This window comes from Strigops habroptila, chromosome 3 (genome assembly GCF_004027225.2).
Source record: "Strigops habroptila isolate Jane chromosome 3, bStrHab1.2.pri, whole genome shotgun sequence".
In the NCBI taxonomy this organism is placed as follows: domain Eukaryota; kingdom Metazoa; phylum Chordata; class Aves; order Psittaciformes; family Psittacidae; genus Strigops; species Strigops habroptila.
The window spans coordinates 61,060,889-61,082,318 of NC_044279.2; the positions used below are offsets into that span (position 1 = coordinate 61,060,889).

Below are 21,430 nucleotides of genomic sequence, written 5' to 3' on the forward strand. Positions count from 1 at the left end.
GAGCACACTGCACTTGGATTCTGTTGGAGATTACACTGGACGCACCAGGGCAGCTCTACCATGATACCTCACTCAGCAGCTGAAGTGACAAGCAGTAGAAGAGCTGCTCTCAACTGACAGCTCATCCTGGCTTCAGCATTCAAAGTTTTTGTGTCCTGTACTTAGCTGAGTGAAAATACAGTTGAGAAAGAAACCTGGGGGGGGCTAGAAGATAAAGCATCCATCTTGCTGCATCTTTGCCAAGCACATCCCAGGCAGTGAGACCTCCAAGCGCCCTGTGCCCTATAGATGTCCTCTGTTTATCTGAGCCAGTTGAGAGAGATTAGCTGGCACAGGAGCCTTGAAACCCATGGCAAGTACTCGCAGGTCTTGAGCGGTGGAGGGTGCCAGTGGGAATGGCAACGTGCTGTGCGATTGCCTTGTAAATGTTCACCTGAGCAGGTGGTTTTAGGAAGCAGGATTTTTTGCCCTAGCCACGTTGGAGGGAGCTTTGGGTGGGTCAGGCGGCACCATCGTATCACATCACGGCATCCTGGCTGGTTGAGATGAGGAACACGCTTGCTGCTAACCCATGGGGAAACTGGGCTCTGGTAACCACGGCAGGTGAGTCTTGCCTGGTCTGGGGAAGAAGAGAGCTACGAGGCAGGCATGGGATTTAACACATCTCATTTAGTTCTAAAAAGTGAAGGCTACCTTGCATTCAAGTGAATATGGTGCCACCTTAACAGCACAGTGAAGCCCACTTGTTAAGACTCTTACAGCCTTATTTTCATACACTCATCTAACCCAGATGAAAACTCTTTGCCAACACTAATTCACTTGCTTTTGTTGCTGCATTTTGACACAAATTAATTAAATTTGCCAGTCAGTATTTTGACAAGATCAATACAAAATCTTATTAAGGAACTGCATTTATCCCTGGTACATTTCTGGTAATCCTGAGGAAAGAGTTATGTAAGACATATTACTCGGTGTCAAAACTTTATACAAAATGGAAATGGGGTTTTGTTCAATCAAAATAATCTTCTATATCAATATCTGGATTCAGGAGATCTTCACCATAGGCTGAAAGATCCATTTGATTTAAAATTAAGTTTTCAAAGGTTTCTTCCAAGTCCGTGTCACCGATCAGCACAGCTCCCATCATTCGGCCGCTCTGCATCACTACTTTCACGTACTCCTGTCCCTTGGTACACCTCAGCATTAGTTCATGGTCTAAACCCAAGCCTTGAGCATTGTACTTTCCCAAAACCACCACCTAGCAGAAGGAAAAAGAGAAAGCACTCAGAAGAGCATTGCAGTGGCTTTTAGTACTTCTGCCAGTACAGTTCAAAGCTTCGAAAGACTGATGCAAACAGGGAAATATTTGTCCTGGGGGAACCTCCCCCCTTCACAGGTTAAAAATCTTCACCTTGAACTATCATACGCAGAACCCAGTAACGAACCAGCTACCATGCTGAACTCTGGCTGACGTTATCCAAGGACAGAAACCTAGTGGAATGGAATGTATGCGCAGAGATGCAGAGTAGAGCAGTTGTCAGTCACCAATTGGAAGTTGTAACACATCTGTACAGATCATTGCCCTCTTCAGTTTCAGCATTCAAAGTTATCATGAATGGAGAAAATCTAAACTAAGATTAATTATTACAGGGAGAAGACCGTTTTGTCAATATTAAAGCATCTGCTCAGTGTCAGCAAGTGAAGATAAGCAAGCAATGTGTGTTACTCAGTGGTTGAAGGCTATCACATTGCATTTACTTTACCTTGTAATTGAAAAATTTTGTAACATGAGCAAATAGTTCAAAGCTGAAATCCAGATCGATTGATTCCCCTAACGTATCTGCTGCCATGCATTTGGCTGCATACCATCCCATCTGCCTGGCTTGAGTCCACAGCCTCATCTAAAACCAAAGAAAAATAAATGTAAAGACTTAAGAGGACATTTAAGAATGTCTCCATGCAGTGACCGACACTCACTGTTCTCACCAATGCATACTACGGATTTATTACACTCAGCAAGGCTGAACAGCTTTGCTTCCCGCCACCTAGGTAAAATCATGTGTCACCGACACACCAGGATTATCTACTTATTCGCTGGTTTCCATTTCAATTCCAATTCCATTTCAATCAATCCATTTCAATTTCTTTTCTCCCATCTGTGTAATTTACTTTGCAATTAGACTGCTGCTGAGCGCACACTCATATGGTTTGATTTACCTGGTGCCACACTGGACTTGGTTCCCAGGACGCTGTGCAGATATCTCCAGCTGCATATATGTCTGGCAGGGATGTGTGCATGTGCTTATCCACCTTAAGACCTCCATCTTCACCTAGAGCAAACTAAAGCATTCACACAACTCAGCAATAACAAAAATAATCATTTAAACAAAGTAATTCAACTTTACCTGTGTTAAGCAGCCATCTCATTTGTTACTTTTTAACGGCATACTCCTAAAAAAATTCAGTAAATTCACTATTCTGTTTAATCAAAACATTTGGAGGTCTAAAATGATATGAATAAACACTATGGGAAGCCAGCAAAGTGCTCTTTTGGGTGCCATGTAGCAACAGAAAGGTCATTCAGAGTGAACAATTTATGGCTACCTATTGTCCCATCTAATCTGACTCTATTAGGAAAGCCTGACACCACAAGAGAAACGTGGTTCAAACCTCTCCATCTCAAGGCTCCTTCACCATCAGGGGAAGAAAATGGATCCCCTGAAGAGTGAGTGCCACAGTGGAGCATGTTTCACAATGCCTACGTATCAAGTATTACTTCTTCACGTGGAAATGCAACCCTGCCCCCTGCAGAGCTTTTCCTGAATCATATCAAACCAAGAACCCTTCAAATAAGCAAAGAGAAAATTGGCCTACAAAAGCAGAATTTCCCAGCAATCTCTGCATTCTTTTCTCACCAAGTTTAAAAGCAGACTGGTGTTCCATTTTACAAGTGATTTTCAAACATCCTTTAAAATCTAACTATGTATGAAAACAAAGCTTTGAAAAGCATTACATACTGAATAAAATTGTTTAACATGAAACTATGCAGTGGTAAGACATCCATAAGATAAAAAGCATTAGGCATTATTTCTAGAACACAGAACATTATTTCAGAACACAAAATGGGTTTTTAAAACACTATTACTGATGCCCTGGGCAGGGAAGTAACACAGCTTGCCAAATTTCCAACCCTACTACGTGTGTTACAGGTAGAGAGTAACATTTTGTATTTTTGCCAAAAGTTTTCTCACTTCTGCAACTTTTCCTTCCAACTCTCTTCCCCATCCCACTGCCAACCAGGGTTAAACCAGACACCCACCATGGAGACAGAAGGATCACAAGGCCTGAAAATTCACAGGGCAGCTATGAACTCCGTAATTAGCATCCACGTTGGGATGTTGATTTAAAGCATGACCTCCCTCAATGAAATGAGCATGTTTATAGCTCTCTTTCCCAGATTAAGGATATTGAAAGTAAATGCTTCCTTCCCAGGAGAAAAATGTGAAGACTTGTAAGATAAAAAATGGTGCAGAAATAACACAAAAATTATTCTAAATATTTGCCACATTAACCAATTATACAAGTGGTTTTCCCTCTTTGTACAGGCTTAATCTTAACAGTGTATATTGTGTGTGTACTGTCTACCAGGAGATATGAGGAGCAACATAATAAGCCAAGACCACAAATGAAATTCATTTTATATTTCCAACATCAGCATACCTGCCTTACTTTGAAATGCTGTACATTGGAGACCTGTAGCAATCCACGTCAGAACAAAAGCATAAACCAGCTGAAAAAAGCTTAGTTCACCTTACTTAAAAAAACAAAACAAACTTCAAAAGAAATCATGTACTTACATTATTGCCAGCAAGAAACGGTGTAACATTTGGCACAACTCCAGTTGCACTGACAATGAAATTGCATCCATAAATTTTTCCATTAGTTAATTCCACATATACAGGCCACAGCACTGAAAAAGGGGAAAGTTTTGCCCTGAGAATGTAACCAACAGATGTTATTTTATTAATTATGTCTTATAGTAAGAGATGAAATAAAAAGGAAAAAAAAATCTATTGAGACATCTAACTGATTGGATAGGGAGAACTAAAAGGATATAATTAGAGGTTACCTATAACATTTCTGACCTTCACTCAGGACTAGAAAAACCCATGAGATTTTGGAGCTTAGCTCCAAGTCCTACTATTAAATTTATTTGGAATTTTCCTAAATCAGAGCCCTCATTAATACACAAGTCCTGCCACTTGCCACTTCTTCAGACCCGTGGGAGGTTCTCTGAAGTATGTGGCAACTGCCAAATATTCTTCTATATGTAAGTTTCCTGATGCACAGGAAATGCCTCAAAAGCAAAAAGAATGTCAGAGATTTGACTTCCTAGAATTTTATGCCAGAAGTAACTGGCTATTAAAAAAGTATTTTAAATATTAATTTCAATTCAGTGGAATTTATAGATAGAATTCATGAAACAAGTGATATTTTCTTCTGTTTTCTTTCAAGAATTATTTCAGTTTTGACACTAAATATTGTTCTGTTCGGGTTTTTTTTGCTTCTGTTTTACTTTCACTATTAAAATATAAATTTATTGGACTTACAAGGTGGGACTACTCTGCATAGAGGATTTAGGTGAGTTTGTGGTAAAAGGGTCTCACCCATAACATTTTGTAATTTAACTGTAGCCCATAAATCAAATTCTCAATTACTGTAAATTGCTAGAACTCCATTTGATTATAGAGATAAAGGATTTATTTTCCAAATCTGTATTTGCTCCAAAACAGCAAACAGGATCAAACATGCTCCAGCACTGCTTTATCTTCAACATGTTATTTCTGCTCAGCACTGGCACCTACCTTCATCTGATTCCACATTCTTCTCTTCTTTAGGAAAAGCCAAAGAAGTCTGTTGCAGTTGTAGAAATTCTTGCTGTAAGTATATTTTCTTTACTTCACATAGTATTTCAATATGTACTTTATGAGAAAACTGAAGAAAGATCGACAAAATTGCAAACATAATCAGCAATAGCAATATTTTTAATAGCAAGTGCACCTTCACCTAAAATGACTTCACTAAACTGGGAAAAAACCCCAAACAAACCAAAAATCAAACCATATACCCCATCCTAAAGCACGACACATTAGCTGAGTTCCCACACTTGTTCCTTTTTTGGCACAGATCTAACCACAGCAAATGGCAATTTATCTGCTTTTCCAGCAGACACCTCATGTTCCTTGAAATTTCACAAGAACCCAGATGTTTCTGGCACACCAGAAAACATACTCAACTTCCCCGGACTTTACAGGAAAAGAATTCAGAACTTATCAGAACAGAAAAAGGTAAACTTATCTTTCCTGTCTTTCGGGGTTTCAAATCCTTCATTTTTCTGTCATGAATTCATTATTTCATAATATTTCATAAACTTAATACTGATAACAACATTAAGTTTATATTCTAAATGCTATAAAAAGAAAAAGGAAATACATCCTGTTCCATCAACCCATGTTTCAGCCACTTACTCCTACTCTGAGGTTGAGACAGAAACTCAGAAAGTTACCCGTTTCTCTAAACTATTTTGTGGATTCTGGCCTTGAATGGTTTTATTCTTCACTACGCAAACATGTTTCCATGGCCTTCAACAGCCAAAACACCACTGATTAATCTGCTGAATATCCTAAACATCCTTCAGCTGGCATTGTAAAGCTATTTCTGTAGGATCTATCACTGTTTGAAAGGTCTGTTTTTTTAATGTGTGTAACAGATGCAAGCACCTAAGAAATTAATAAATACAAAACTGACCAAAAAAAGTGAGGATTTTTACTCTTCACAATGCTCATCCCCACTACTGATTTTGCATTGCATTATCCACTGTGACAGAAGACTGATATTCCCTGTACCTCTGTACAAATCCTCCCATACGTATGGTAGCTACGACGACAATAGAGGCCCCACTGCTGCTGGTTAAAGTGAAGATTGACACCAGTCCTACAGAAAGCTACAAGCCAACATTTATGTTTCAATCTGAAGAGCAAATTGGTAAAAACATGCCAGGGGAGCCAATTAGCCACCTTTTTCCTGAAGCAGAATATTACTTTATCTGTATTAACATACTTTCCTGTTTAATTCTGATGAAACAGGAGAATCAGTTCAAGTACATTTTATTTTCCTAATAATCCTGAATGTGACATTGCACGTTCTGTCATCCTTCCCCACTTACAGCAACATTTAAACAAACATGTAAGATTATGACCATACCTCTTTAGTCCCTTTAAGACTTAGACCCTCATGCCAGTCAGGGCCTAAGGCACTGCCCAGTTTATCAGACGCTGCTATAGGTCTTTCTTTTTCCTCACTTCCTGAAGGAAAGAGATGAAGACTATCAGATTTAGCATGCATACTTCATGGCCTGCAGGATTCAGAACAAGGATTCTCAATTAAGAGAAATACGATCTGGTTACTAAAAGGGGGAACAAAAGTGTGTAATCCAAAACCTGTTACTTTGCAGGCAAATCAGACTCCAAGCCAGAATTTTTAACACCTTGCAACTTCACACCTTTCATTACTTCACTGATCTCCAAAACAACCATGCCCCTGCTGGATGCCTGCATGGATCCTTAACAGCCAGACAGACCCCAAAGCACCACAGTTCTGGAGACCCACAGTAGACTTAGTTGCTTAATATCACTGCTAATCACCGTCTATCTGCTAGCAAAGGTGCACTGGCCCCTCCATTGCACAAAAGTGCAAATTTTAACATAGCATGATACATATGAAGAACACTGGGTGCCATTTTGTGATGTTCTGGCTGATTCTTTTACAATTTATTCTTCCGATCCAGAACCATGCTTTTCTTTTTGTTATTATTTTGGTCATATACATGTTTGTGTAGTGTTTGTTCATGCAGTTCTAGTTAACTCTTGTTATTAAGACTGCAGTTTCACTGCATCTGTAATAACATCCTGAGGGGTTCCATCTGGTCCTCCAACAGCTTATTACGGGAGAGCTCCTTCCTACATAATGCTGCCATAAATCAGAAAAACATTCAAGTATTACAGAAAATAGAACAAGTTCTTCAGCAGGTGGAATACAGGAAATTAAATGTAAACCTGGCACCGATATAAAAGATAAGCACACTTTTACATGCTGCCATGTCTCTACATATATTCGGGATGGGGTTTTATACCCCTTTTTTATTTTTTTTTAAGGAAGGGAGTCCTACTGATGATAACAGTAATCCTTATTTATGGCCTGCTAAATTAACTCATCTTAAGACTATGTTAATATTAAAAACTGCTGCTGCAGTGTTAGGACACCAAAACACCATACCTTCCATTGTGTACTTGGTTCTTTTACATTGAATTGGAGCCTCTCGTTTTTCAGCAGACAACTTTGGAATGAGAAATTCGGCTGCTCCTGCATCAAAAAAAGTATTCCCAATGGCTTTGTCTTTGATAGCCCAGATCACTTCACAGCCTTGAATTTCATACCTGTGGACATTTAAACAATGGATAAAGTCACAGACTACCTGAAAAGGACCTGACTCTTAGCAGTGCAACTAGAAGTGTGCCAGGTTTCATTCCAGAACCTAGAAATAAGGGATCCAAGATTTTTAAACCTATCAAATCCACTACTGCGTCTAAGTATTTTCATAAGGAACCTATTAAAAAAAGAAATTAAAATCTCTTCAAGCTGACAGGTCAAACTTTCTCACCCGCACAACCTCAGCTGCACCAGAGTGGAGGGTGAAGGGAGGTAGATCATATTTATAATATTACTACTTAGTATTTCCTGCTCCCCACAATTTAAAAAATGTGCATTTCTGCCAGACTGCCCACTGCTAAGAAAAGGCATTTGGATCTTGTTTGTACTACCTGGAACATGAACTGGTAGAGACATGCAGAGAACAATTTAGTCAAAGTGAAAAAGTGATTCCCTGCAACACAAAACAAGCCCATACATCTGCATAAGATAGGCGGCTCTGTAACGTAGCAGACTGCAGGACCACATGGTTCAGTAGCTTACCTGTGACAAAGGCCACATCGGACACTTCAAAGCTCTATCAGCTTAGATTAGGCTTGGTGCAAGATAAGCTGCCTCTTTATTCCCATTACACTTTCTGTTTCCAGAAGTCAGACAAGTTTTATAACTTACATATTGCCTTTAATAGCCTTAACAGAATTCTCTCTTGATGCCAACTCAGACACTGTATATTCTCGATATCTACGTGTCAAAGCTTCTTCTGAAGCTTGCTGAATTTTACGTGACAGTAAGCACCACTACGCTGCGAAAAAAAAAATTTTAATCAATTTTGCTACTAAATTCTTTAAGAGCTACAATTTTATAAGTCAACCTTCTCCCAACTCATGCACACTAGAAAGATTTTATTTGCATATCTATCTTTTAAACTTAGTCATTTACTTACACTAATTCAAGTGCAATCCCGCCATTTCCTACCACTACTATTCTCTCAGCTTGAGCCAAATTCTTCTGGAAAGCCTGCATTAAGAAAGGAAAAAAGTCAATTACAACTTAGGTCAAAAGTTCCCTCACACTGATCAATTATATCTTTTCAGTATTTTCGTGCTCTGCTAGTCGTCTTATTTTGACCTTCTCAGACTAGTGATACCCATTTACTTACACCAAAATCTGCACAGACACTCATGAAACCTGTGAAGTTCTAACATTAAGGGATGAAGTTACTGGTACAGCCTTACAAGTCTCAAATTGAAACAGGAGAAGTTAAATAATTACACTTAAGCCACTTACAGACCTTAACAGAATCCAGGAGACTTTTCTCTGTCCTAGAGACCATTAGCATTGTGGTATCTATTAATCCAGTTTTATCGCAACTTGCATAACTTTCACAGTAATTTGCATAACATTAAAAAGGCAAAGATACAGAAATTGAGGAGTTTATAAATTCCTGATCAGAAATTGGGAATTTAAAAAATGATTTGTAGCGAATCTGAGAACCAACTGTATTTGTGCAAAAACCTTTCAGAGTCTCCAAATCCCATCTTAGTGGCGAGAGAAACTGAAAAAAATAAAATACAATACAGCCCAGACAGTGTTTTTTCAGATCACAGTCATGATTCTTGATTTGTTTGAAAGAAAATACCTGAAGTGGCTCAGATCAACTACTGCAATTACATGAAAATCTGTTCATCCATACTTCCAGTTTACCTGCCTAATTGTGTCAGAGAACCTGAACTGTAAAGAACAAGGAAAACTGTAGTTCTTTAATCCCTTCAGAGAAGGATGCTCACATTGTATCAGAAGGAACTAGTGAGCGCAACCAATCACCATTTAAACAACAACAACAAAACCCAACCACAAAACAAAACCAAACCCCAACAAATCCAACCCCAGAAACAAGCATTTTCAGCCTCATTCAAAGTTCAACATCAGCTTTGACGTGACAGCCCAGTCTACTGTTTCCCAGTGGCTGCCAGTGGATACACATGGAAGACCATCAGAAGACGATAACGACACATGACACTATCCTGCAACATCCTCACAGGTTCCAGACACCACTGGTGCCACTCAAGTGGCATCTTCAATTTAGACAAGATAAATGCATTGAGGACTGTCATTTTTGTGTTTTCGTTTTTTTTTCCTTTCTATTTCTCTTTTCTTTTTTTTAAACTCAGCTAAAGTTTGAATATCTAAACCAACCAACAACAATTTCATAGTTTCACAGCAGTTTGCTTGACAAAGTAACTCCTTTTTTATTCTCAATGTCAAACTTTATTTGATGAATTACAGTTCTTATGTTGTGAAGAAGCAGTGTTCACCTTTACCCTGCCTTCTTTAATTCTGAAGACCTACAGCAGTGAAACCTCACTTTCTACTTCCAAGCTGAAGTTTTAGTCTATTAAGTCATCCCTCACGTGAAAACTTTCCCACATCTTTAACTGTAATTCTCTGACGCACAATGAGGACAAGCTACAGTAGAACTAGGAAGACAAAAAAAGCCATTCACTAACTTTTCACTGTAAGAAGTAGCCCTTCATATCGTGTACCAGGTACACCTCCTCACGGAAGTTTCTACTAGTGCCTACTTCCTGTTTATGTTTTCGGATTGGCTTCTGTCTGGATGGCAAAAGATTACCATTAATTCTAGATTATCATGTTACAAATACTGTCTATGCGGTATCTATAAACTAGTGACTAATTAAATAGCCTTAAAATACCATTAAATAAATTATCTGCTACTGAAAGTCTTCTTATTTAAGGATATATAATAATAAACATCACCTTATGTTTCACCATTTCACTCCACAATCATCTTTAGTATTTTCCATCAGAATCAGGAATATATTTTCCACTTATAACTCTAAACCACATTTACCTGTGCACTGTCAGTATCCCGGATTCCTAATACATATGGATTTCCTTCAAAAATTAATTTTGGTTTTGCTCCAGCACACAGGCAAAGTTTTTCATACATATATTCTTTCCCATCTTCAGTGAAAATTTTCTGTTGAAAATGAAGAAAAAATAAAAACCAGTTGGAGAAACCTAAGAGAACATCAGCTTTTTTCTCCTTCATGTCACAGTATTTTGCAGATATTAAATGCTGTAACTGGCTTCTTAAAGAGCAAACCTTCATATTCTCATTGATTGCGTGTCATTTATTTGCGTTACACTCACCACACCCTTACAAGCCTAAGTATATGACCTCATACAACTGGTGAAACCGAAAGTGCATATGGTGCACTCAAAGAAAGGTGAAACAGAAAGATTACCACTTGGTGGCATTCTGTACTCATTAGCTGTGCTACGGAACAGGTTTTCCATGTGACGAATGTCCCCTGCACTCCAGCAACAGATGTAGGTCTATGCACTATTACATAGTAGCAATTAAGAATCTCATTCAAAACATTTCAACAACGGTAGACCTGTGTTAACTTAACCAGGCAAAGGCTAGAATACAGCTTAGAAAGGTGGCAAATTCTGTCCTTTGCTAAAGAAAAAGGGAAGGCACTAAACCAGCTACATCATTCTGCAACAAGCAGTACTTATATTTTAACATTTTATGACTTTATTTGTCATTTTCCAAACTAGAAGCTAAACAGTTTACAGAGGTTTTGCATAATGAGTGTTTTTAAAGGTTTTGGATGAAAGATCCTCCAAATTATAGTAATGATCTAACAATATAATTAGATCAGAGTATTCACAGAATCTAACTGGGATCCTATCTCTGTGACTTAAAATGAGCACAACGAGGTTTGGATCTGAATGTGAATTTCTGATAAATAAACGCCAAAGTGAAAAGTAACATGTCAAGCTGACACAGACACTCTCAAGGATCTGGACCTGCTCATACTTGCAACACTTGTCCTGCTGAAGAAAAAAAAATAAAGAAGGTGGAAACATTGCGTCTTTCAGAATTATTATTTTTCTTTTTTTTTAGTATCACAAAGTTGTTAATATTGGGTCTCTCTAGCAACAAGCAGTAATTCAGGAATCTGCAAGATCTCCAATCAAGGGTTAGAGAAATGTCTGGACACCTGGATTCATATACAGTATTGGTTTCACTGACTGGGTTCTCTGTGATTCCAATCAGGTTTTCAGTGATCTATCTCTAAGGTGACAAAGATTTCAATCTAAAACATATTGTTTCTTAATTAACAAGTAATTTCTGATCTACAATTTTGTCCCCTGTATATATTTCTACTTGAACAACAGTGTGAGTGATAAATGAAATTAAAGTTAGGAAGTATTTTCTTGTAATTTTGGTAATTTAACACTTTAATAACCAGTGTTCTTGAACAGAATTTCACACTCTAAACTTTCAACCATTTAAGTTACCTTTTTTTTTTAATAAATAATTTGAAAAGCCATATAAAAGAGAAAACACTAGCTTACATGTTCATCACTTCTCAATTGTTTTACTCCAGACTGTATAACTTTAATATTGGGATATCGTTTTTCTAATAGGGAACTTGGCTGCTCTTCTACATCAAATTCCTCAAGTGTTTTGGAGACCTGTAGAAAGAAGAGAGGTATTTAAAAATGTGAATTCTTTATCTTTTTTCTAAAGCTTGTAACAAAATACGTTATGTTCACTTCCAGTAAAGAAATCACTACAGAAAGTCCATATTGTCTCAAAACATGTTATCATGTTACTACTAAAGGCTCCTTTTTATATAGAGAATCTTTTCAAGCTTGTTCCTGGTATGCTCTTTTAAAAAAAATATAATCTGCTGACACCATCTTCAAAAAACTCTTGCTGTAGGTAGTTGGCCCTTATGTCAGAAAAAGGGCTTACTGTTCTTCAGCTTGTATGCAGGACATAAGGCAAGTGTTCAGGCAAAACAGATTCAAGATCACCTCAAAACATTTACTTAGCATCTTGCCCATAGTCACTATCCAATATTTCAGACACTGGGGTGGGGGCTGGCAAACCGGAACTTGGAAAACATTCGAAGTTATGTTGATTTTCTGGGTTTCTTCTGGAACGGGGACTCCAGGACTTCTACTTTATCGAATATTCAAAGAGTCTGGATCACAGCTAGGAACCAGAAACCACACCATGCTTGCAATTCAGAGAGAAATGAAGATGCTTGCGTCCAAAACTTAAGATTCTGCTACCTTCAACTAGCAGAATACTCTTCAGATGCTGAAAACTTGTGCCAATGTGAATTACAGACTTTACACTTCTGCATGTTTAATGTCTTTCCTGGATACTCATGACCCTACTGTCAGCTCTCTCAAGCTCAGAAGATTTTTTTTTTTTACTTGCATATTACTCTACCAGTCTCACAGAGAGCTCCAAGTCTCTCAGCTATCTTCTGAGCATTCCATTAGCCCTGGACAAAAAACAGTGGGAAAAAGCAGGGATGCTGATAGCCAATTACAGGTACTAAATGCAAAGAACTGCTGTTCAAATCTCTTTCTGCTTTATTTTCCCCTGTAGTGATTTGAATTAGGCATTCATATACCAGGAAGAATTATAATAAAACCAGGCTGTCAGACAAACTGCAGAGTGATCTTTCTTTACTTGTAGTGAGATATGCCTCACCTGTTAGATACCATGTTTCAAAAACATGGTATTTTTATGGGTTTAAACTTAAACAGGGGAAGTTCAGGTTAGATATCAGAAAGAAGTTCTTTACTGTGAGGGTGGTGAGGCACTGGCACAGGTTGCCCAAAGAAGTGGTGAATGCTCCATCCCTGGCAGTGTTCAAGGCCAGGCTGGACAAAGCCTTGGGTTACATGGTCTAGTGCGAGGTGTCCCTGCCCATGGCAGGGGGGTTGGAACTAGATGATCTTAAGGTCCTTTCCAACCCAACCCATTCTATGATTCTATGAGAGTCATGACAATAAATGCCAGGTGGAAGCCCAGCTCTCGGTGTCCTGACTTTCCCTGAGAAGTAAACCTAACTTCTTACCGGCTGGCAGCTCTGCATCCCAAGTTCTGGGCAATCCAGTCTCCAACTCTTTCCATGCCCCAAAGTAGAGTTTCAAGTTCCCTCAGAGTGCGAGAAAGAGCAGTGCTTTCTAAGATCTGAGTACCTCTGTGAAACCAGCTTAATGAACCTATAGACAGAAATCTGAACTTGAACATGGATTTTATTTTCTTCTTCAAATCAGCAGGAAAAAAGTCACTGAATCACCAGCTGCTGGAGATGTAGATAAAGCTGAAGTCAATTTCACAGAAAGCTATCCCTTTTTTTGTTACTTGTCAAAGCCTGTTTCTGCCCGAAATTCACACTATTGTGTATGAGAATCACTAGAGAGGCTAAGTTTCTTCAGTAATTTATTCCAAAGACACCATTTCAGAGCTTGAAATGAAGCACCCATTAGCAAATCAGTGAAATAAAGCTCCAGTAACTTCGAAAATACTTCAATTACGTAAGTATCCTTTGCTCGAATGGTGTGAATATATTCACAATTACTAATGATTAGGAATCACTATAACATACCTCATCAGTCCTACTAACACCACTGAAGTCACACTAATGTAAAGACAAGTTCAAATTCATAAGCATTTTCAGGACTAGGTTCTAAATCACCTGTACATATATGAACTTCTGAAGAGGTCTTACCATCAGAAAAATTAAGTCTTTCTTACCTGTCTGAAATTCGTTACAGCTTTTAGAACTGGAGAAGCTGTCATTAAAAAAATGTCTTCTGATGGGAATTCCATGGCCAGCTTGTAAAGAAACAGAAATCATGATGAGTGAGTACAGTCATGAGTGAGTACAATCAATAGATTTTAAAACAATAAAATTATTACTGAAAAGTAATATATGTTAATACACTACATTAGTCTAGTGGAATCCTATTGGATAAACACTACTTCAAGAGTGTTTAAGTACTATCCATAAGAGGGATAACAACTGAAACGAATAGAATTTGGAGACCCAAGATCTTAATTCATTCACACACAAATACATCTTCAAGAACTGCAGCCATGGTGTAAGGGACTACTCAAATGACTATTTTTCACAGTATTCTAAAGGCCAACTGTAGGAACAGACTATAACCATGTGCTTTCTGAGAACACCCAGTGGCTGGACATACTTTTTTAAAATCATATAGCAGTGACTAATTGTCCCTAACATATGCTTCACACATTGTAGCTCTAAGTGTTGTATTGACAGACAATAGGAAGAAAGATTGACATGTAACACACTGTGCTGCAGCAGCTGCTCCCAGCTGTATCTAATACGACTCAGAAAAACTACAGAATGATGTAGAAAGCACACGATCATGTTTGGTATCTTTATTAATGACAGACAGTGGAATTGAGTGCACCCTCAGCAAGCCTACAGATAACACCAAGCTGTATGAGGCAGTCGACAGGCTGGAGGGAAGGGATGCCATCCAGGACTTTGACAGGCTTGAGGAGTGTGCTTATGTGAACCTCATGAAGTTCAACAAGGCCAACTGCAAGGTCCCACACCTGGGTTGGGGCAATCAACAGTATTAGTACAGACTGGGGGGGTGAATGGATTGAGAGTAGCTCTGCAGAGGACTTTGGGGACTTAGATAAGGGCTGTCAACATGCACTTGGCAGTCCAGAAAACCAATCATGTCTTGGGCTGCATAAAAAGAATTGTGGGCAGCGGTTCAAGGGACTCCACCCGGAGTAGCTTAGGTATAGGTAAGAAATTCTCTAGTGTGAGAGTCGTGAGGGACCGGCACAGGCTGCCCAGAGAAGCTGTGGCTGCCCCATCCTTGGCAGTGTTCAAGGCCAGGCTGGACGGGGCTTTGAGCAACCTGGTCTAGTGGAAGGTGTCCCTGCCCGTGGCAGGGGTTTGGAACTGCATGATCTTTAAGGTCCCTTCCAACCCAAACCATTCTGTGATTCTGTGACATAATCCTCAGGTGTACACTGTAACCCAAAATTTTAAGACTGACATAATATACTTTGCATCACTTAACACATTCTCAAATGCTTGCGCCCCCCCCCCCCATTAAGATTTAATGGTTGTTTCAAACTTTCATTTGGTTGTATTATGTTTGTTGCATTTCTTTACCTTCTAAAATATTAGAATTAGAAATCTGACAGATAGAATATTAGGTTTATCCATGCATATGGAAATGTGTAAGTCATCACAATCCAGAAAGAAACGTTGCAATATAAGCATGAAAGGCAGAAACTACGTAAGACATGAAACATTTTGTGACAGAGAAAATAAATCTAACTCAAACTTCTAAGGGAAATTCAGCTTTTAAGACATTTTGTTGGAATATTTAAAAATTTACTCAAAAAGTAAGTAACTCCATATGACTTCTTTTGAGACAGATATGATGCCATGATTGTTCTTGGACAGCTGCTTAAGAAGTCTGAACTACAAGACATCACATAATGAATACCCAAAATGCAACACGATGGACAAGTTGTTTATTGCCACTGTGTTCCACAGAACTGTGCTTGCTCAAAACCAGGACTAACAAAATTTGTGTCCAAACCTCCTCGTTTATTTCAAGCATGCCCCCAGCTATGGATGCACAACACAGAAATCCTTCTAAAACAGAGAGCGCCATTTTTAGTGGACTTGGTGAACTAAAACATAGGCTAGAAGAGCACCAACGCTCACTGCCAAAGGGCTTTCTGCAGCAGTCCTAAGCCCTTAGCAGCCCATTTACAGTTCAATTTTAACCTTTCAAGAAATATTTCTAGACAGATAAACATTAATATAGTACAACACCGTTTCCCTGGGACTGTTTGGTTTTGGGTTTGTTTGTTTAAGAGGACCAAAATATTTTTTTAAAAATGGGGTAATTACTGTATTGAGACTACTTATACAATTACTACATAAGTGTAATGAACTGTTCTCTACGGAAGTTCCTACATTGGCCCTGAGCGCACTTAACGCCTCTCGGCCAGAGCCGGCGTGCCCTAGCGCTCCGCTGGTGCTCAGGCCAACATGGCGCCAGCGGCCTGAGACGCCCGCACCCCTCCGGCCCCCGACTGGGGGCGCGGCAGCGCCTCGCCGGGATGGGGTCTCTGGCGGCGGGGAGGGGGGAAACGCGTGCATGCGTGAGGCGCGGAGAGGGGCCCCGGCCCTTTACCTTCTCCGCGCAGGTCACCCCTGCGATTCCTCCGCCCACCACCACGAACCGACTCCGCGCAGCGCCAGGGGCCGCCGCCATTTCCCCGCCTGCTTCCCCGGCGCGCCGGGCCGCGGAGAAAAGGAATCGCTGCTCGGGACCGGCTTCTCGCTGCCGCCGCCTCGCTAGGGTGCGGGACGCGGCAGCGCCGCTCCGCCTACGGTGCGCGGTAGCGCCCAAACTTGCTCAGGTGGTGGAGCGGACCTCCCCTAGCTCACTGGACCCAACCCAGCCCTTTGCACTGGCTTTTATTTCTTTTCTTACTATTTTTTTAATTTGGCGTTTGTTTTCTGCACTTCCCAGGACAAGACCTTCACAGGTCTGGACGCTGAAGGATTTTGATGGACTTTGTCAAGGGACCAAAGAGAACAGATAGCAAATAGTTATGATGAAAGTTAAAGGAAAACAAAATACATTTAGGTCTTTCTTCATTTCCTCAACAGGAAGTCAAGAGAAAAAAACACGGAAATGTGAGAGACCGTGTTTTCCCTGGGTCTGCCCTTTCCCTCCTTCCCCTCATCCCTGTCAGTTTTGGACACAATACTAGAAGTATAATTTAGCAGGAGGTGGGGAGAGGAACGTGAAGCTGATGCTCTTGAGGTGCTCCTTTCCCTTCTCCCTAACCCTCCCTTCATGAGGTATAATAGTACTGTGCAGAAAGGATGCAGCAGGCAGAGCCTGGGTTTGGTGGTGGTCACTCATCGGAGCAAATGATTTCACTGTTGACTTGCTTTGGTTTTGAGTAGGACAAAAAGCCTGGTGCTGTAACATGATGTTCTCCAACACTGGACACTTAAGATTAGGTTGGGCAGGGTGCTGGGACATCTAGTCTAGGTCATGCTTTGCTAGGAAAGGTTGGACCAGCTAATCGTTGAGGTGGCTTCCAACCTGGTGTTCTATGACTCTCTGAAGTGTGTCAAATTAAGGAAATAAATTGACATGCGATAAACTGCCCAGTGATGCCTATAGTTTGAGATGAGCTGCTTAAAATGAGTTCAAGGTTTTGCAGTCTCGTTTACCTTAGAATTTTCAGCGTATTAATAAGTGTGATTTTCATTCCAACACTGATGTTCAATGCTTTTTTCCTCTTGGAGGAAGGGATAAGCTATGAAAGGTAAAACTATCAAGTGCATGCACCACAGAAAATAATCCTGTTTTATGGCCAGTGTCTGTTCAGACATTCCTGTAGCTATCAGGACATGAATCACATTCTTTAAAATGGCAGTTATTTTTAAATGCTTTCATTTTCCCTTTTTTTAAGAAGTAACTTTTTTTCCTAGCATTGAAAGTAATTTTACAGTCCAGGCAATTGCTGGCCATTTTGGTCATAAACTAAATTCTGTTCTCTGAACACATTCCATTCCACCGTAAATTACTTGAGTAAGTGACTTGACCTAAACAGTGCAAGAAATTGGATAGACTTGCGTCATCAAGCACAAGAGCGTCTTCCAAGGATTTTACTTTGCAGTATATGACAAATGACAGGAGAAATTCTCATTTTACCTGGAGCATTTGCTTGTGCAAACTAAGAGAAGTTGTTACTGCCTCCACAAAAAATACAAAAACCCATTTTGGACACAATGGGGCAAATTAAGACTATGAAAATAGTTGCTCGCAATTACAGCATACCTTCCTAGTTCCTAATTGACAGCAAGGAGATGATAAGTGCAGACCTGTAAAAACTTTTCCAGATTAACAACATTTCATTTTTGTAGGGGATGTAATGGACTTGGCTTTAGTATCAGTAACGCATTGCAAATTCATTCCTGACACTTCTTACCAAGCTTAGTGCACATGCATTGGAAAGGAGTAGCAAAGGATGTGAGATCATGCAAGTAGATGGCAGTCTAAGGTAAGTAGGTTTTACTCTTTGTTAAATGAGACCTCTTACTGTTCTCTGAGGAACTCTGAAAATCACTGTGCACCCATCATGGTGCCTGTGTCACTCGTATCAGTTGTGTGCATGACCTTCAATGCATGACTTTGCTTGTCTGACACTGACAATTTAAATACAAATGTGACACTCATAGCCACCCCAAACCCCAGTAGCCAAATCCTTGTGGCAGTCCATAGATGGAGTGGGTATTGGCTACAGAACTTCTGGAAGAAAGACGTTTGCCCATAAAGCACAATAATTTTTCTGTGAAAAAAACGCAAAACCCAACACGCTGACTGGGTCTCTGCTATGCTGCATACTCTGGTAAATGGCCACAGTGCTTTTGCACAGAACAGGACCTGCCTGATCATGGCTCTGTTGTGAGAATCCAACTGCACTGCCTACCAGTAGTGATGTAGTTTGCATTTCTATCATCCTTTTCTTCAAGTGTGTTTGGGTTCCTCACATGTCTGTAGGCCTTTGTTGATTTGGGTCGAGATGTCAGGTTTTGTCTGCAAATGAGTAATGTATTACTCGTAAATAAAGAATTAATGTACAGAATATGACAATAAAGCTTTTATAGGGGTACATACTACAAGGAGTTATTTTTCTTTCACTGTCTTCCATTCATCAAGCAGATGGAAAAGTTGATCAGACAGTGATAGCAGAGGGAGACAAGAGGTGCCTGATCCACTGATTGAATAATAAAGATGAACTGAAAATTACGTACTATTTGATTGGCCTTTGGAAGGGGATCAGAAAAGTGATAAAGCCTTAAAAGAGCACAAAACATTTTACAGGATGAGTGACATTAAAGATTCCGAGATTTATTTGTCAGGTAGTAGTTGGTTCACATAAAGGCAGAAGATGCAATATTATTTTTCTGGTTAATCTGGATGATTTTTAAAACTGCATACTTGCTTCTGGAAAAACACCTGCATGTTTTGACACCAGGAGGTGCTGGTTCATCATGATTCTGATATGAAAAGCACTCAGACTCTGTAAAGCATCACTTAAAATGACATTTATTTGAGCTACAACTATAACAAAGCAGAGGATAGCATAGATAATCTCACATCCCTCCAGACACTGGGAGCCCCAAGTTGTGCAGCATTGGATGGGTCTCCAACAAGGAACACCATACAGATCTTGTTTCTGGAAAGGTTACCCAGCACTGAGCTCTTACAAGATTTTCCTACAAGAAAACATTTCTATTCATCATTTCAAACAAAAAGGGTGTTTGCATGAGAACTCGTTGCTGCACTTTGAGATAAAGGCAAAGCTGTGCAGGTGGTGATAATCACCAGTACTGAATGGAGATAACAGCAGGCTCCTTGATTGCAATTAGCTGACTAAGTTTGTCCTGCAGCCAAGGGATATGCGCAGCACGGCACGATCTGAAGGAATCCGGGCTGTATATGCGGCACTGCACTGCACACCACTGACTTGCGCCAACACAGGTCAGCTGTTTTGTGGATCCCTAACTCCTTGATGTACAATGGTCTTCCAGTCACGATGTCTAACTTCTACCCCGTGATCCACATAGGGTTGACTTTTCCTACAGACACCGTAAGTTGCAGATTTTATCTGTAAGTTGGGTTTTTTTGGCTACTAGAAAGATTATTTTACCAAAAAAAAAAAAAAACCCAAACACCAAAACAAAACCAACACCACCACCCAAATTACTAATTTCAATAATACACGAGTAGTAAACCAAATTACGATTGTGAGAATAAGTGTAGGATAGCAGTCACATTGGAACTAGGACCATCGAAAATGTCCTGCCATCATGTTCTACCCCTTGTCCCATATAGCCTAAGACATGGTGGTGAAAATTTCACCAAACAGTCCACTTATGTGATGTAGTAGATGAAGAGGAGCTTTGGTGCTGCTGGAGGGCAGAGGTGTCTGGCACTTCATATTCACTGATGTACATGTAGAATCAAAAGCAATACTTACTAACCCCTATGGCTCAGACCATATTGTCACATTATAAGGGGGGTTTCCTTGAACCCTTTATATTTGATCAGCCTGTCAGTGTCCCAGGAAGGACGAGACCCTTGTGTCCGACCAGCCTGTCTATGTCCCATTTTGGGAACTCTACTGGACAGCCCACTGCATCGGAGGGTGATTCGACTAACCTATTCAGGGACCCACGCTGACAGCATCACTGAATCAAATCCCTTATGCGCTGTTGATAGCACACTGGCTGCAAAACAAGCTTGAAGCAATACACAACAAAACTATAGTCACTAATAACAGCTAGAGTGAGTTAATTATTTAGCATGCATAGAGTAAAGTTCCTACCCAATAGGTGTCCCTATGGGGAGAAGACAGGTTCAGCCCATCAACTGATCCCAGAAGTTACAATGGAGTCCTCCGTAACTTCTCCCCTCCGTTATTCACTTTTATACATTTTTTTACATTTAGGTGGAGTTTGAGTGACTCTAGTCATACATACTTTTGTTACTGATTGGTGTAAGATTCTCTCACATTTCTCTTGAAGATACAGTCAATAAAATACAGAGTGCATGCTCAGTGAGGGGTGGTCATACCTTGGAGGTGGGTAACTTTGGGATGGAGGTGTGCGTTGCTGTTACAGTGAGATTATAATGAGCAAGGTTCATCTGAGGAAAGTGATTTCACCACAGTTGCTGGCTCAGCAACGGATATCTTCTGTTTTCCATTTGACAGCTGCCATACGATTTATCAGCTGCATGGTACCATCAAGTTCCCATTCTTGCAGGGAGTACAACAGAGCCTGGCCACGGTGTCTCCACTCCGCTCCACCCTCCGTTACTCCTTTTAGCATGTGCTAAGATGGCAGGTTGTGCTGCCTAGGGAACTGTGGTGGAGTAGATTCCGTGCATGCCAACTGAACTGTATTTCATCCTAAAAAAGTTTCCTTAATACTACAACTTCTTTTGGGCCCCAGTTTTCTCTGATTTCTCCCCCACTCAAGTAATTTTCCCACAT

The 21,430-nt window shown here is 40.0% G+C and overlaps 1 protein-coding gene across 4 annotated transcripts; it reads right to left on the reverse strand.

The window, feature by feature from the left end:
- Positions 1 to 814: 814 nt before the first annotated feature.
- Positions 815 to 16,734, reverse strand: PYROXD1 (pyridine nucleotide-disulphide oxidoreductase domain 1). 4 transcript variants are annotated; one of them, XM_030479272.1, is made up of 12 exons: positions 16,540 to 16,734; positions 14,090 to 14,170; positions 11,881 to 12,000; positions 10,361 to 10,489; positions 8,432 to 8,505; positions 7,336 to 7,496; positions 6,265 to 6,365; positions 4,866 to 4,995; positions 3,858 to 3,970; positions 2,218 to 2,340; positions 1,764 to 1,901; positions 815 to 1,258 (listed from the first exon to the last, which is right to left on the reverse strand). In XM_030479272.1, exons 1-12 carry the CDS (start codon positions 16,618 to 16,620, stop codon positions 1,010 to 1,012), a joined length of 1,500 nt encoding a protein of 499 aa, XP_030335132.1. In that variant the 5' UTR covers positions 16,621 to 16,734; the 3' UTR covers positions 815 to 1,009. The 4 variants fall into 4 exon arrangements, with proteins under 4 accessions (XP_030335132.1, XP_030335133.1, XP_030335135.1 ...); XM_030479273.1 differs by lacking the exons at positions 14,090 to 14,170; positions 16,540 to 16,734 and adding an exon at positions 12,346 to 12,564 and having other exon boundaries at positions 969 to 1,258; XM_030479275.1 differs by lacking the exons at positions 8,432 to 8,505; positions 10,361 to 10,489; positions 11,881 to 12,000; positions 14,090 to 14,170; positions 16,540 to 16,734 and adding an exon at positions 8,032 to 8,422 and having other exon boundaries at positions 969 to 1,258.
- Between the last annotated feature and the right edge of the window lie 4,696 nt (positions 16,735 to 21,430).